We start from the raw sequence: 16,827 nt of genomic DNA on the forward strand, positions 1-16,827 counted from the left end.
GTTCACTACATCATGGCATGTGATTCCTTGTTTCTATTAGGTACAGAGAATGCCGACTTCCGGCTTGCACAGTCAGGGGTCTGCCTCTTCAAGCTTCCAGGAGTCAAAGCAGCTGTACTCCGTCGCTAGGAAAAATCATTGCAAGCTTAACCATACTAAGCCAATCACAGCTTGAGCTGGAGATAATTGAGCAGGTAATCTGGGCGCTCGGTGCAGGTACCGACACCAGACAACCCCTGCTAATTCTTCACGACTTCAACCAACAGACCTTCAACCAACACATTTGCATGGGTACAGAGTCTGCTTTTGGCAAAGATGTATCACTCCAACGCATCCGAGTACTAGGGGTTCTTTCGTTGTGATCAAGATGATGTCCCAAAAGCTTCATGGACTTGAAGAGTCTTGTCTGAGTTCTCAATACGTTGACTTCGCAAATCTCACGACGCAGCCTCATTATTTCCTTAAAGTGACCATGCTTAAGCTTATTCTTAGCACGAAAACATGACCTCCAACATACATGCTTCATGCCTGGTGTGAACATGGCCTATTAATCATATCCACTCTGCTGCGCTAGTTTCTTTGCCCAAGACCTGTCGTGTCAATGCCCAGGTAAGCATGCTCCTCGTATTCCATGAGGATGCTGGGACGCTTGAATTGACATGAAAGTTCGGTCAGCGATAAGTGTCTCGTGAAGACACAGAGTCACGGGCTAAATGGTAATCTGTGCAGTATAAATAGAGGTCCTCTCGCTGCACTAGTTGGTCACATCACTCATCCATCTTCATTCTCGCTTCAAACTCCACAGCTCAACTCCTCATCCCAGACTCTTCACTTCCAACAACCAAGATGAAGTTCACCGCTCTTGCCACCGCCATCTTTGCCCTCAGCTTCGGTGCCGAGACGGCTACCGCTGCTGAGTGTTGCCAAATGAAGGTCTGCGATAAGATGAACCTTGGGGGCAACTGCAAGCACGGTTGCTATCCTATCAGGAAGATGGCCAAACTCAACTTGAGTGGACTCAAGTCGTCAGTCTCTTCAGCCAAGACTGAGAACAGATGCTTCTGCACCATTGGAAAGGAGGTGTATGTATCACGCAACAGTAAACGCTCTTCACCTGGTAGCTAACACTCGAGTAGTGAATCCTGCATGAAAGTTGACAGCTACGCCAAGGGCACAAATGTCCCTAACCATTGTCTTTCCGGCGCCAAGTATGCTTACTGTCAATTCAACTAATCTCGAACCGCTTGGCACCGCTTCGTCTCGACGCCACTGAGCAAGATATCCGTTACTCGGCTGGAATACTTTGATGCATGTCGGCCAGGAAAGAATTTCTCGGATTGGGTTCATGCAGTCAACTATAAAGAATGGAATGTGACACCTTAGATTCAAGAAATAGACATTATGACTCGCCCCTATCTTGCCCATCCCTTCCATACACATATGACGCCCCAAACCGCCACCGGTATGCCATTTCGACTCCAACAGGGATAAACAGTATGATAGACACTATCTGTCCAAATCCCCAGTAATTCCCATCGTACTTTTCTCCCATGCTCTCCGACATTTGCTCCTGGACGTTCCTAAGGGTGAAGATCACCACCAGCAGCGGTATAGTCAGCCCAACAAACACAAGAAGCGGAAGAATAGCAACAAGTGGCCTATCACTGAACCACTCATTGACATGCTCACGCCAAGAGGTCTTGCCTTCTGCTTCTTTGGTATCCTTTGCCTTCTCGTCTCGGTCGTAGCATGTGCCAGGCAGGCCAGCAAGGAGCCAGAACGTGAATATGTATGTAATCAGGGACGCAGTCAATTCTAAGCCATTCAGAGATTTGAAAGTTGTCGATCGCCCAATATCCCTATACTCTGCCGGAAAGCACATATCCTCAACGACACTCCAGTCTGTAGGCGATATCTCTGAGTCCTTGCCCTCACCGATGGGGCTTATATCAAAGGCATGAATGCACCTCGATAAGAAGGGATAGAATGACAGTGCAACAGTTACACTGAGGAGCAGCAGTCTTGCGTTGTGTTTAATATTGGCTCTCGTGCTGCTTTTCGCAGCTGGCTCCAACAGAGCAACGGGGTATAGAAGCGGCATCATGCTAACGACGGCAACAGATTGGGATATTCGAGCTTCGATAGCGCCCAAGTCCGCGGTGCTGATACCATAGTCCTTGCGAGCAAGTACAGCGATTGTAGCCAGCTGTAATGCCAGTGCAAAATATGCAGCAGAGTCGACAAATGCTTCGAGGCCAGCTTTTGCAACTTCATGCCTTTGGCTATTCTTGCCACTTTGCTTGAACATTATGACTGCCAGAGACAGTAATATGCTCAATATGATCTCGAGAACATAACCAACAGCAACCTGTCGCGGAACATCAGCTGCTATACATCTTGTATGGAGGATCATTGAGACAAACCCCAATGCCAGAAATGTCAGGATTTCCTGTGCCGTAGATGGCGTTGCATATCTCGCTCTTACAAGACTCTAGTATGCTCTTATTAAATTGCGTTTTGGAGTCGAGGTCCTGAATGTATTCGCTGAAATCGTTTAATTCTGTCCATTGCGAGCAATCGATGCTGGGACTCGACATTTTGACTGATGCTAGGTGATGATTACGACGAACACGAACATACCGTTGGGAGGTTCAATGTCGCTCACTGACTTCAGCCCGATTTTGTCTCAAGTGATAACAAGACCGCCCCCCTCCCCCAATAATACTCAGCTGCGGCTGAAGGCGTATTCTGGGCGCAGCCAAGATTCAATAGCAACAAATGAAAAGACTATCAGCGCAGGTAGTCTCGATAGTTCATGTTGCTGGCTTGAAATGGACAGACCGAGTGCCGAGCCTCGTTGCACAGTGTCGGCTCTCATATAAGGCTGGCTGCTGTAACGAGCCTCGAGACATTCTTACCCATCAACAGAGACGTGAACCGATTCAAGTGTACAGGAGCCCATTGTAATGATACCGGTTCCCTGAAGATGTCGAGATCCAATTTTCTATTCACCTTTGGCTTCAGTCTTGCTGCGCTGGTCACATCACAAACCAGTAGTCTTAGGCCTTCAGAAACTTGCGGGTACATCGATGGAGGTAGGGTTGTCATCACTACGTGTAAGCCATCAACTAATGAGAGACCTTGTCCAGATTCCGATCGTGCAATCGAATGCACGTCTAGAGCATGCGGGTTCTTGTTTATATCTGGCCACGAAAATGCCTATGCTGGATGTTGTGGCGATGAGAGATGTGCAATCGCAACGACATGTATTGAGTCAGGCACAGCACTGAACAGTAACACCGTTCAATGGTAGGCTCAGTGATGCTGGATTCAGAAGGCTATGTTTAAGCAGATACAGCACCGACGGTTCGCTTTCTGCATGTGCAACCTACACATGGCCACATCTCTATGCAGAATCGTATTTCTGTGCCACGGCAAGGACAACCGCGACGGTCGTTGCAGATACAACTTCTAGCGGTCCGTTTACCAGTGTTGTGGAACCAACAATCGAGCCCACAAGAACAGACGGCAAAGGAAGTCCTAGACCAACGACCGGCGACAGGCCAAACCTCGGGACCGAATCTGGTCAGTGCATCACTTGATATAGACTCTCTCGATATTCTTGTTAACCGCAAAGTAGATTTGAGCTCGCGACAAAGGATAGGCGCCGGGGTGGGCTCGGGGCTTGCTGGCGGACTGCTGTTGATATTTTTTGCGTGAGTGCCTAAGCCACTGTTTCCTGTGACTGACCAGAAACACGCACGAGTCTGACGCTTGTCTAGAATCTTTGGGTGCTGCAGACAAAGCAAAAGGAAGAGTCTGAAGCCACAGTCCGATTCGAAACCCATGCTACAGAAGGATGTTCAAGCGCAAGTCAGCTCGACTCCCTTGAAACAAGGACCGGTTGGTAATGGCCTCCTTGTTGAGAGGGAAGCTGGAATGAATGACATGGCGTTATACCAGAATGATCATCAGGTCAGTTGATGTTTACAGGAACAGAGGAAAGCATTGAGAGTCATAAATGAAGTGAATATGACGGTTAGGGAGAATTGGCTATAGAAAATCGAAATCCATAGAATCGATAGTCTTGTATGTGTGTATGTATGTATCATCTCGATATCACGAAATCGTGCCCAGACTCCACAGGGAAGTGAGACACAGTGTCTCTGACACTTGTCACCAACTGGTATGACGGAGCTCGTGTTTCCACTGCCACCAGACAAATAATGCAGGGCGGGGAGATAGCACGGGCTGAGGGTGCCATTGTATTACAATGCATTGCTGGCAAAGCCCAGAGATACTTCATCTCTCCAAGAATGATGATGATGATCCGACAAGAGGCTGGCAATGAATGGGCTTGAAGAACAATTCTGATTCTTGGTCATGGTCGCGGCGCAGTTGTCGACCCAATCTCCATTATCACAGTCGCGTGCAGGCAGAGACACGAAATTGGAAAGTCGATTGAGGGAGGTGAAAGCGGCCACCACCAATAGCTGGTGAGTTTTTAAGATTGAGTCTTCCAAAAATAGTCTCCCAAGACTTATCAGACAATCTCCCATTCTCAATGCTGGATAAGACTGGGGATCCACGGGCCGCATGCCAGCGAACGGTGACAAATACATACGCAGCTTGATTATTGATAGATTTATGCAGCCGAAGGGGGGTTTTATCGTGAGGATATAACTTCCATATCGTGTAATGCAAGCCGCATATACAGATGCGTATATGGGCATGTTGCTGGCGGAGAGAGACCATATGCATTAGCCAGCCTCACTAACCCTAGCGCAGGTCATTTCAGTATCAGATACTCTGTAGTTCTCAAACATATAGATCGATTTATCCAGATACTCCGGTGTCGTATGTCTGGTCTTGTGTCTATGTTCTCTGTTCGCGACTAGAATCCTTAACAGATAGAAAATCGGCCAGGATGGATGTGACTTGCATGTCTTCTCTTCCATATCGTCGAAAGACTAGAAAACATCCGACGAGGCACAAAAACGGTCTTGGCGGATGGTTCGGAACGAAAGCCACGTTGAGCCCAGGAACTCCTCAATGTCTGAAGAAACTGCAGCCCAATCACTTGAGTTTCAACATTCCCATATGAATAAAGAGGCCATAACGTTTGTGGCCATGGCACAGGCTTCACTGTGTCAACAGTCAAACTAGCCGTCAATGCGCCTGCATTTCGGCATGCTCGAGACGAGACGGACTTATTACGCAGGCTCAGTGTCGCCTGTAAAAGCCGACAGTCCCGACCGGCTGGAACAATCCTATAATCCGGCTCGGAAGATTGATCGTGGAGCATCAAAGCAGAACACCAAGCGTTGAAGTTGAATCGTCAAGGATGTCATGCTAGCGATAATCCAAGATGATTATCCACAGGTCCCTTATTTAAATCAATCTCCATGGGGTTATAGCATCGAGTATCCTCGAAGCAACGGAGGGTTCAACAATGCAACGGGTCGACATATCTCTTGGCAGCCATGATGAAGCTGGATGACGGTTTAGTAGGGACAGGCCTGTTCATCAGAGATGCATGCCGAGATCAGAGAGGTGCTCAAGCCCCTCTATAGCTGGCCGCAGGCAAAGCCAAAGTCCGCCTTGCCAGAAGAGTCCTGGAGCCTGTTTGGAGCTATGATGCAGTAAGTTAGGGGCTGGTTGGCGAATCGACCCGCTGCCATATTCCTTGCTTTAATCGCGTCAATTACGGAGTATTGTGCTTTCTTTTTCACAGCCGGACCAAAATCGAATGCTGGTATTTCTTGCGACTTGGCTATCCCATTCGCTGCCTCGATGAGTTTCAGACTTTCATCATCGATCTCGTGCATTGGTGTTCAAGTACGTATCGATCTCGGAATTCTAGGAGCAAATCGTGTTGCGAATTGCTTCGCGGCCCTTTTATGAAGGAGGTTGATATGACCCACAGGTCGCTTTTGACCAAGGGCAGACCGGACGGAAGAGCGAGAGGCTTATTAGTATGGACGTCGACAAAAGGGGCAAGTCCATAACTACCGCCGTGCAGTATGTCATGTATGGAGAGGAATCCAGTATTTTGTGCCAACCCAGAAATGCGAGAATAACCTTATCGGAAGACTGCACAAAATAGGAATTGTGCATTTTTCGAAGCTAGCATAATCCAAGCTTGCATGGTCCGTGGGCCGAGCAAACAACTCAAAATCGGCGGAGTTGGGATCGAATCAGCTGAAAGTGTCTTTTTGAACAAGATCGATTTGCATTCGAGACTCCCAGGTTGCAAATTTTCTCTTCTGTGTCAGCTTCAGATCTGTTCTTTCCACACAATAGTACCGATTCTTGGTTTCTGCTTACAGAGGCTAGTCAATAAATCTTCGGTTTCGCCTCGACGGCTTAGCTATATCAAGTGGTAGCAGACGGCGATTCCATTTGCTATTTCAATTGGTAGCCGCCGTATTCTCCTGTCACAATGCATGTGAGAATATGTTCGTTCCTTTTCTCAATGGTTCAGAATATCACAATGGATGAGTATATTCAGATGTGACGCCTTGGGTTCATCCTTGCAGGTATTCCATCAACCTGTGCAGGCGGGGCCAGATACCGAGACACTGGTTATTGTTGGTTGGACGAGGCAAGGCACGATCGTATTAATGCAGGTCCAATGACACAAGTCCGCTAGTCGAAAGAAGGCAGTCGCCGTATGCGATAATCCATTTACTCAAGTCAAGCATATATGCTGCCTTCAAGTCATCGTGCCTTGCTCTCGACTCTCATTGTTGGGGTGGGGACTTTGATACACCGAAATGACCGCTGACTTATTGACTGTGATCTGTTATTTTGAGAGAAGCTATTCCCTGATTTGCAACTCTCATCACTCGATCGCGCCGTCGTATACGGAGCAGGTTTATGTATTAAGCGCTTTCCAGGAATAACCTGCAGGCCGTATTCTGACTGGACCGTCAAGTTCAGCAACAACAAGCCTCGTGAGACACGTGGACCGATACGGTGGTGACCACAGGTAATTAGCTGACGCGCACCTCCTGTGGAGTGAGTTAACCCACTCAGGAAGCGCACAATATTTGCACAGATTTTGCGTAAAGTGTGATCAGACTTGTGAAAGCTTCAAGACCAAATACCTGCGTGGCCGCGGGAGTGCATTGACATGCAAATGAATGTTTGAAGCCCCCCCCACTTAGGGGTGGATTGTTGTCAGCTTCGATCAACTCAATCGCTAGAAGCCTGTCTAGCATCGATGAGCGTAGTATATCTCTTGGCAGAACGGGCAGAATGAACAAGTCCCTCATAGTGTTATTCATGAGCTTCGAGATGGCGTCCTCAACAAACAGTTGGCGTCGGCGTTACCATTTCAAAGAAAAAGTGTGAGTAGGTAATACTTGTAAGTGTCGTGGTTAAAATGGATAAATTCTTTAACAGCCATGGTGCCTCAAAAGCAGGCCAAGCATGGCCAAGATCTGCGGTATAAAGTCCATTTTAGGAAGATGGAGGGTGAGATATGTACTGGACTATGCCGTTCCTGAATATCATCCACAAATTGGTCGTGAACCATACGTGAGTAAGGTTTGCACCTGTTTGAAAAAGCCGATAATGGAAAGCAGATGCCAAAAGTTCGCGGCTATGGATGTTTGAGCGATTGATGTTCATTGACGGTGCGGTCCAGAATCAGCGATAGGTCCCTCATGATTTTGGAACCGGTGTCAAGCTCTCTTTCAAAAATAAAATAGAAATTATGATAAAACGCGTGTTCCAATGGCGGTAGCACATTCCATATCCCAAGTCAAAACCCAGGAGTTGGATTGGATGAGGTGGCTTGCCCGCGGGCGGGTTCAGCGGTCGTAGCGGTCGCAGCGCCTCTGGTGGTCCCCTGGTAGATGCCCGGAGTGCAACGTCGCAGGGGCGTGTAATTGTTCAGGGGGTCGAATTTGATGAAATCCAGGAGAAGGTTGGATGGAGTGGTGGGGTTTGAGTGACGGGAGGAACTGGACTTTGGTGCGAGCAATAAGGTACCAAGATGGTGCTCTCAGGAACGAGGCATGAAAATCAAAGACTTTTCTTCTTCAAAGGGCCGAGCTTGATAAAGTCGCCCATGCTCATAATCGAGTGTTGATGGCACTTTTTTCTTGATGCCTCTGTTCCTCCAAATCTTGCAACTCAGTAGTTTATGCCTGATATCTGTACGCCAGGTCACAATAGAATCATACTTGTTGTTGTCATCCTTTGGTCTCACTGCGGTTTTATCTGAATCTGTGCATCTTCCCTCAAAGTTGGAAGATGTTTCCGCGATGGTGTGGTTTCGAGTTTGCGTCGTGTCACTCAAAGGAAGGGACAGGTCCGTCCGTGTGTATAATCCAAACGCGGTTAGTGTAGTATAGCGGTAACTGTGCACTATATTATCCAAGGTTTGTGCAACTGGCCGAGACTGCACAAAACGGGCAAAAATTGCACCGTTAGTCTTTGAGCTAACAGCCGTATCCAATGAGAGATCTGGGCTTTCTGGCCACCTACCTTGAGGAAAAGAGTTTGGGTGCGCAACATCGGGTGGTTTGGTGGTTGATAGCGGGTTGTCCGTCAAGATTTGAGCTTATGCTATGCATGATTTTGTGCAAAAGGAGAAGCCAGGCCTATCCAGTTTATCCACCTGCTACCAGAAGATGATCCCAAAATGGAGGCCGGTTCCCTGCTAAATCCCTGACAGCGTCTCCACTAAATGGCAAGTACCCCCTGCACCCCCTGGTCCTTTGTCTCGCCAGCTCGTGCAGTTACTGGCTGGTGCGCTGAGGGTCCTGGTCTTGCTTGGCTTTTGGCTCTGGATCTCCCCTTCGCTGAGCGTCTTGTCCCTTTCCCTTTCCTGTCCCCTCTGACTCGCTTCGCTTCACTTTACCTTCCATCTCCTGTTCATTGCACTCCATCTCGTCTTTCAACAAAAACAAGCCACTACCTCAGGCCGCTCGCTCGTTCCAGTCCCTCTTTCATTTCCCCCCACACTTTCAAAGCGTTTGTTCTTTCTTCCTCTTGACTTTGAAGCGTATCGTGATTAGCATCGCGGTGGTCTCTTTTCATCGTCGAGTTATTTTCCTTGTTGAGGGCATCTTGATCTTCTTTGTTCATTTGCCTCGCCTCGTCTCACCTCCTCTACCACGACACGTACGATCGATACCTCTGGCCTCTTTCATCACCGTCATCTATCTATTCACCACTCGACGGCACTGCTGGACCAAGCCATCCACCCTCAGTGGCCTTGGTTCACTATAAACAAAGGGTACATCGTATTGCCGCCTCTGCCCACGACAACAAGGACGACAAGGACGACTCGATTCGATCTATCGCCTGAAGGAGTGACCGTACGATCTGACTCAACTCGACTCCAGTTGATCTGATTCGAGGTTTGCATCGACAATCGGCATATCATATTCATATTCCCTTTCTACATTTTCGCTCAAAATTCCAATACACAAACGATCATCATCATGAAAACCTCAACACTCATGACAATGGTCCTTGCGGCTGCCACTAATTTAATGGTCCATGCCTTAACAGTGAGCAACGATCCTGTCGTGGAACCTGTCCTCAACCAGATGACCTCTCAAGGCTGCTGGAAGTCGAATGGCAACTTGACAGTTGGTTACGAGGGAGTGAAGACAACAAGTGGTTGGTGCTGGGGTATTTGCAAGAAGAGCAGCTCCAAAGTTTTCAGTGTTCAAGGATCCAAGTGCTACTGTGGCGACGTTTATCCCAAGGAGGGCGATCAAGTTGACGACGACAAATGCAACTGGCCATGCCCTGGCTACGGCAAAGCGGCTTGTGGTGCTTTGAAAAATTACTGGTCAGTCTACAACTCAGGCGAAGACCTTGCGCCCGACAATTATGTGCCACCAGAAACGACGACAAGTGCTGCCCCTTCTTCCACTAAGGCTGCGGAGAGTACTACTGCCGAGGAGTCTTCTCCTGCAACAGGAACTCAGGACGCCGCTACTACTTCAGAAGCCGCTTCAGATGATAAGAAGGATGGCCCCAACGTGGCCGCTATTGCCGCGGGCGTGGTTGTCGGCGTGGTTGTCATTGCTGCTATCGGAGGTGGTGCTATTTTCTTCGTTCGTCGCCGACGCAATGCTGAGATAGAGGAGGAGCACCGTCGGAACGCGGCTGTAAATGCTTTCATCAACGGCTCCAAGCCCCCCGGCAGCAGCGGTAGCATCTCTATGACTGATTCGCGCCTTGACCCAGTCATGGCTCACCGGCGACTCAGTGACGGCAGCATCGCCGATAACCAAGATTACTCTCGAAGAATTCTACGGGTAAGTTGACGGGATGGAAATTGCTGTAAATCATCTGTTTACTAATACCTCTTCAGGTCACCAACGCATGAACGAGTGTCCGCCCTGGGATCTTCAAAGCCAATTACTTCTCAATCATTATTTCACAATCGGCATTTACGGCGTTTTCGGGATGATAGCTCATGTGTATTTGCCAATCGATCACTCGCGACGATTTGGCGGCGTTTGACTCTTTTCTGGGCGTAGGACTAGACATTTCTTCTACTATTTGCGTCTGCGGAATTACGACTGGATTTGATCAATCACGCTCCACGGCACACCGGCTTCACCTGCGCCATCCACTCATTACCTCCTTTTTCACAACTAAGCCTTGAACGAAACGACTGGAGAAGATGGGAATAATGCCGCAAGTGCCCTTTTTAGATGCCATCTTTCCCTGGATCCGTTTCACTATGGATGTCGTCTTCGTGTAAGGGTATTTCAAGCGGCAATCATACCCGCGTGTAATCGGCACGTCTGTTTTCTTTTCTTCATGACTGGGAGTCCTATGTCTCCTGTGTACAAGTTCTCCCTCTATTTGTTGAGTAGGGCAGGGTTAAATCTAAAAATAAGGGGGCGAGAAGTCCTCTTGGGATATTGGTCAGGGTGCGATGGAGCGAGTTGTCACGTAGATACAATGGGACGCGGGAGATGTGCCAACCTCGTGGAGGAGATATCACGATTGGGAGGTTGGCAGATAGTGCGGGCTATCCTATCGTCGCTTTATTTACTTTTTCACTTGACCGTTATCTTTTCCCTGACGTTGACCGATGATCGTGGTGGTCATGGTGTCGCCTGTATGTAGGGCTGTGCATAGTCATATACCACCACTTAGGACTTGAGATGCTGGTTCATTGACTGAGTCTTTTGCTTGATATCATTGTTGAGGTAAGCCGCTGTTTAGGTTTATACATATACCCTGGGCAAGCTGTCGGGCGCCATTTGTCTGCATTGTGTGATAGTAGTGAATGTGGTTTTGTATTGGTACTGGTTCTCGACCAGGCATGCAACTAGCAGTGTGGGTAATATTCTCCCCGATTGCCTCACTTGTAGGATACTTCGTGTTCACGATGCAAATACTCGCAGAGGTACCCGTTCAGTTAGGGTCAATCCAGATGCCCGATCTGAACTTTTGTGGGTGTTCGGGTAGAGTGCTGCAAACTCTTATAACATCCCAAAGTCTTTGTTTGTGTTACGACTAATGTTGCATTGCCGTCTTCAGTGTCATAGGTTGTTGTCTGTAATAACTAAACCAAACGTTCCACTTATGGAAGCCCGCGCAGGTGGATAAGAGGAATGAGACCACGGCGCAACCTCTAAGAGAAGCAAACAGAAATTACTACTGCATTGAAATAAGTAAATAGTCTGTGTCATGATGAAAAGGGCTGCCAAAAATCCGACCAAAAGTGATAATATGAGGGTCAAGCTTGAAGGCCATCAACTTACCTTAGGGTAGGTTGCTAAATCTCATGGCGAGAAACCTCAGAGCGGCTACCACGTGACCGCGGAAGCTCAAGCTTGGCGCGATGCTTGTCGCGTTGAAAAGGTTCCCAACCTGCAAACATCAACTCACGGCAAACAAACAAAACAATTCGCACACTATACACAACGAGAATCAAACCAAATTCCCGAATACTGAGCCAGAAATCTATAAACAAGAACAAATATCAGTCCTTATAGGGCTTACTGCCCGAGCTCGAACTCAACATGAGCTCTATCCCAGCTCCTCGAATTCGTCGCACGGCGCAAAACACACAATTCACGTAGGTGAACCTAGTTCTCGACCGATATTCGGCCCAAAGAATTCCATCTCATTTTTATAGATATAACCTTTCGCGACGGGTGAACGATGTTCAAACCTATCCGGTTTACTCCCCACAAGGAGCGACCATCCTGATACACGGTCACGAGAACGGTGTGACGATCGCATGGCGAGGAGGCAAGCGATTCAAGGCTGCGAAGAAGGCCCCGCCTCAATCCGAAAAGCAGAATGGAAACACAGACGACTCCATTATGATCATCGATTCGGATGACGACGAACCACCAGCCAAGTCCAAGACAGCATCGCACTACGAAGACAAACCGCAGTTCGAAGACGAGATTGAGGATACTCCCTTCCCGGAGATCGTCCAGACACTGGACCTGGCGCTTGGAACAGCGGTCTTGAAAATTGCGGTCATGCCTATGACCCCAACATCGGCAGATGATGCTACCTGGGGAGGTGCCAAAGTCCTAACTGAAAAGATGGTATTTGCTGTGTCTTGCGTAACCAACGACATCTACGTCATTACACTTCCTCTTACCCCCCCGTCACCAGAGAGTAAGGCAAGAGCAGAGCTCAGGAGCGATCTGCTGGCAGGCGAGGCTGGATCTGGAGTTTGGGGAGAGTCGCTCATCCTGCTTGGTGGCCAGAACAGACACAGCGAGGGCATTGCCATTAACCTCATCATGCCCAGTGTCACAGAGCGGCCTGGTACAAAACCCAGGGCAGTTGTTGCCTCGCACTGCAGAGAGGCTTCCGGTGTACTTCGGTTATGGAATGTACCGCTAGATGCTAGTGATAAACCTGCCAGTCCTGTCGAGTCTTTCCAGACCGAGTATTTGCCCAACCCTCTAACAAGCATATCTTTCAACTCTACGCACACGACACAGCTGCTTGCTGTCTCGGCCTTCCAGGGCGTTCGGATCTACGACTTTGCGCGACCCTCTTTCATCGCCACAGATGCCACAGATGCCACTGGGCCTTTCCCTCTCCAGGGCTCGTGGCTTCTCTCCATGTACCAGCCCTTTTCTCGCCCTTCATCAACAAGGAAACCAATAATCGACGCTGCCTGGGTAGCACACGGCCGCGCCATCCTAGTCCTCCTCGCCGATGGCATGTGGGGTATCTGGGACGTTGATGGTGCCAGCCCTACTGCACCAGGCGCTATTATCTCAAATAAATTGCAACCTGGGGTCAAGGGAGCCGCCTTGACGACCTTCAGCGTTTCTGGCTACGTCGAGGGGACAAGCTCACTTAGGAGTGTGACAACCCAGAACAAGGAGCACAGCACTGGAGACTTCGCCCCTATGACACCTCACACTCGACGACAGGCTACTGCATCCCTGAGCTCTGCTATCACACTTGACCGCCTGGCTACTATCCGAGGTGGCATCAAAGTGTTGTCTCTGCCATCAAGTGGTAGCGCCATTCAAGATGAGACCGTGGTTTTGTGGGTTGGTGGCCTCGAGCATGTGTGCGTCATCCCTGGAGTCATGCGCTTCTGGGATTCTCAACTCCGAAGGGCTGCTGGAACAGGCGGAGATATTTTCAGCGGAGCCCAACCGGTAAAGATGATCAAGCTCATGGATTTGGCAACTGGCCTGCTGGGCGAGAGATGTTGCGGAGTTGGCCTGCTGATTGAGCCTGATCACAGTATTATCGCACAAGATGGCGGCCTCCCTGCCGATGTTATTGTTCTCGGCGAGTCCAGGATTGTTGTTGTTCGCGAAGGAGACGACGGACCCGGCAAGATTGTGGGTGCCGCGGCAAACTCACGAAAACGACGCCTGTTTTCGAAAGGAGACAAGTCAGACGCTATCATTGTGCACGGCAGGGAAAACCGACCAGCCAAGTCTTTGTTCAACCTGAGCACTGTCAAGCCGGGTACTTTACGACTTAGATCTGCGTCTGGAAATTTCGATGAAGACGCAGACACCACCCTGCAGCCACCGCGCCGAACGGTCGGCTTTGACTTTATGGACACACTTGAAGCAGCAGCAGACGATACGCAAGACTTTACGAGACGGAACGTGGAGTTTGAGATGCTGGATATCATGGAGATTGACAAGACGCTTGACAGCATGAATGGCCAAAGAAGGACATGAGATGGCCTTATGGGTGTAAAATTGAGATTGAGGAACTGACTGTTGTGAGTAGATGTCGAGAACGATATAATGAAGATGCCGGGGATGATTTGTACGATACCCCCACGACATACGAAGTGCCCCTTCGCTCATTCCTCATTCCTCATGACACAAGCTTGACATGCTGTGATCTTGTGAAGCAAGATCTTTTTCTACGTGACATGTTCCGCACGGCCAGGTGGAGCGCAAGGAGAGACCCATCCTTGACTGCTCTGTATTCCGAGCGGTATATTAAGAGAAAGTGCTTATGTGCTTGGTCGACGTTTCAGAGGAGGGTTGGAAGAGGTTCAGTGCCTCGAGCACTATTCCAGCTTTCAGGATACATCCTGTTATCTGCTGACTGATGGGTTCTTCCAAGTACCTGAGGCTTGCCTTGGGGACAGTGTAGAACTTTTGAGGACAGTGGGGGGTGCAGGAACCTAAGCTGGAGACTTGAACGTCGATACATTTGTCTCTGCCCCGGATCCATGTATTATGTATTGTGACATACCTTAGGAGTAGCCTCAAGTAAGGTAGTATGAGGTTTGTAGGATAGAGAGTGAGTTTACTTTGTAGGGCTGTAGTTATGGACACCCAGAGACTATATTGAATTGATTAGAAACCTTATATGAACTTAAAACCAGTAGAATCTCTAAGTAATGGCTTTCCCATATCCAACATACTATTCACATTAAATACAGAGTCTCTTTGTTCATCCATTACATTAGGTAATGCTCCAGTGAAGCTTCAGGCAGCTCTGAAGCTATAGTCCAATCGCGTTGTGGGGTCAATTAAGATCCCTGCAGTTTCCGTCGCGACAGGCGCGTCATGACGTCCCACACGCGTAAAGTCCCTTCTTTCACGTTTCGTTTGTGCCTCCATCTCTTTTTTCCCTCATTGATCAAGTATCCTCGCTTTTCTTCTTGTTACCTGGATCTCGGCTTCATTTCGAATCCTACTTCTACAACTTGCCCCAGAGTACCAGAGAAAAACTGCAAAGATGGGTATTAAGCAACTCTTTTCGATCATCAAGGAGGAAGCTCCAGATTCGATCAAGGAGGGCGAGATCAAGAACCAGTTCGGCCGTAAGGTCGCCATTGTAAGCTCAGTACGAAATCTCAAGACGAAGAGTAATTGCTAATGATGTCAGGATGCTTCAATGAGTATCTACAGTTTCCTCATCGCCGTACGATCCGAAGGCCAGCAGCTCATGAACGAGAGCGGCGAGACAACATCACATCTCATGGGCATGTTCTACCGTACTCTGCGCATGGTCGACAACGGAATCAAGCCCCTCTACGTTTTCGACGGTGCACCGCCCAAACTCAAGTCTGGCGAGTTGGCCAAGCGTTTCCAACGCAAACAGGAAGCTACCGAAGGCCTTGAGGAGGCCAAGGAGACTGGTACAGCTGAAGACATCGAGAAGTTCTCGCGGCGAACTGTCCGCGTCACTCGAGAGCACAATGCCGAATGCCAGCGACTGCTCAAGCTCATGGGCATTCCTTACATCATCGCGCCTACTGAGGCTGAGGCCCAGTGTGCTGTCTTGGCCCAGGCTGGCAAGGTGTATGCCGCCGCCAGTGAAGATATGGACACTCTTTGCTTCAACGCACCCATTTTGCTGCGTCATCTTACCTTCAGCGAACAGCGCAAAGAGCCTATTCAGGAGATTCACCTGGAGAAGGTCCTCGAGGGCCTTAACATGGAGAGGAAGCAGGTATGTTGCGACACCCAGCTTGGCTGATACATTGGACTAACGTTGTATAGTTTGTGGATCTTTGTATCCTGCTCGGCTGTGATTACCTTGACCCAATTCCCAAGGTCGGCCCCAGCACTGCCCTGAAGCTGATCCGTGAGCATGGGTCATTGGAGAAGGTTGTCGAGGCGATGGAGAAAGATCCCAAGAAGAAGTACACTATTCCTGAGGACTGGCCTTATAAGGATGCTCGAGATCTATTTTTCGAGCCTGATGTGCGACAAGCCAACCACCCTGACTGCGATTTCAAGTGGGACAAGCCCGACATGGAAGGCCTTGTTCAGTTCCTCGTCACGGAGAAGGGATTCTCGGAGGATCGTGTTCGCAGTGGAGGTGCCCGACTGGAGAAGAATCTGAAGAGCTCTCAACAAGCTCGACTGGAAGGTTTCTTCAAGCCTGTTCCCAAGACAGATGCTGAGAAGGCAGCACACAAGCGAAAGCTGGATGAGAAGAATGAAGAGAAGCGAAAGAAGGCTAAGCAGGAGAAGAAGGACAAGGCTGCTTCTAAAGCCAAGCCTCGAGGTACCAAGTGAAAGGATACATGGTATTTCAGGGAGATAAGGATCGGATATCTCGAAGGCTATGGAAAAGGGTTAACTATTTGCTGAGATCGTGAACGGAGTTTTGGCGTTGTGGAGTGGTATAGACCGCCTGGGGGCTTTTTATTCGGTGGCATTAACAGCACCACGACGATTTTTATAGGAATAATCTAGAGTCCGCATTCATGAACGGCCTCAAGGGGAAAGTCCTGAAGCAGGGGAATTGAAGGACTCGTTAGAACTTGCTAAATCAACTTGAAATATTTCTGTCACTCAAGATTGACATCTTCTCACCTCCTACAAAGAGGTTTCAAATAACTTGTAAGACGGTAACCTTCAGACA

The 16,827-nt window shown here is 48.9% G+C and overlaps 5 protein-coding genes across 7 annotated transcripts; 4 read left to right on the plus strand and 1 right to left on the minus strand.

Moving 5' to 3' along the window:
• Window positions 1–570: 570 nt before the first annotated feature.
• On the plus strand, window positions 571–1,939 carry FVEG_11455 (hypothetical protein). The gene is made up of 2 exons (XM_018900715.1): window positions 571–1,082; window positions 1,137–1,939. The coding sequence occupies exons 1-2, from the start codon at window positions 847–849 to the stop codon at window positions 1,231–1,233; spliced, it is 333 nt and encodes a 110-aa protein (XP_018759037.1). The 5' UTR covers window positions 571–846; the 3' UTR covers window positions 1,234–1,939.
• FVEG_11456 (hypothetical protein) lies at window positions 1,248–6,953 on the minus strand. Of its 3 annotated transcripts, XM_018900717.1 has the most exons (4): window positions 6,328–6,953; window positions 4,943–6,261; window positions 2,424–4,894; window positions 1,248–2,368 (listed from the first exon to the last, which is right to left on the minus strand). In XM_018900717.1, the coding sequence occupies exons 3-4, from the start codon at window positions 2,595–2,597 to the stop codon at window positions 1,400–1,402; spliced, it is 1,143 nt and encodes a 380-aa protein (XP_018759039.1). In that variant the 5' UTR covers window positions 2,598–4,894; window positions 4,943–6,261; window positions 6,328–6,953; the 3' UTR covers window positions 1,248–1,399. The 3 variants fall into 3 exon arrangements, with proteins under 3 accessions (XP_018759039.1, XP_018759038.1, XP_018759040.1); XM_018900716.1 differs by having other exon boundaries at window positions 2,424–6,261; XM_018900718.1 differs by having other exon boundaries at window positions 1,248–6,261.
• A 1,842-nt stretch (window positions 6,954–8,795) lies between these two features.
• Window positions 8,796–11,255, plus strand: FVEG_11457 (hypothetical protein). Its single transcript, XM_018900719.1, has 2 exons — window positions 8,796–10,286; window positions 10,343–11,255. The coding sequence occupies exons 1-2, from the start codon at window positions 9,459–9,461 to the stop codon at window positions 10,355–10,357; spliced, it is 843 nt and encodes a 280-aa protein (XP_018759041.1). The 5' UTR covers window positions 8,796–9,458; the 3' UTR covers window positions 10,358–11,255.
• Window positions 11,256–11,866: 611 nt separating this feature from the next.
• Window positions 11,867–14,812, plus strand: FVEG_11458 (hypothetical protein). The gene is made up of 2 exons (XM_018900720.1): window positions 11,867–12,067; window positions 12,128–14,812. Exons 1-2 carry the CDS (start codon window positions 12,012–12,014, stop codon window positions 14,169–14,171), a joined length of 2,100 nt encoding a protein of 699 aa, XP_018759042.1. The 5' UTR covers window positions 11,867–12,011; the 3' UTR covers window positions 14,172–14,812.
• Window positions 14,813–15,052: 240 nt separating this feature from the next.
• Window positions 15,053–16,783, plus strand: FVEG_11459 (flap endonuclease 1). The gene is made up of 3 exons (XM_018900721.1): window positions 15,053–15,288; window positions 15,340–15,906; window positions 15,957–16,783. The coding sequence occupies exons 1-3, from the start codon at window positions 15,190–15,192 to the stop codon at window positions 16,476–16,478; spliced, it is 1,188 nt and encodes a 395-aa protein (XP_018759043.1). The 5' UTR covers window positions 15,053–15,189; the 3' UTR covers window positions 16,479–16,783.
• Window positions 16,784–16,827: the final 44 nt, after the last annotated feature.

This window comes from Fusarium verticillioides, chromosome 7 (genome assembly GCF_000149555.1).
Source record: "Fusarium verticillioides 7600 chromosome 7, whole genome shotgun sequence".
Lineage (NCBI taxonomy): Eukaryota > Fungi > Ascomycota > Sordariomycetes > Hypocreales > Nectriaceae > Fusarium > Fusarium verticillioides.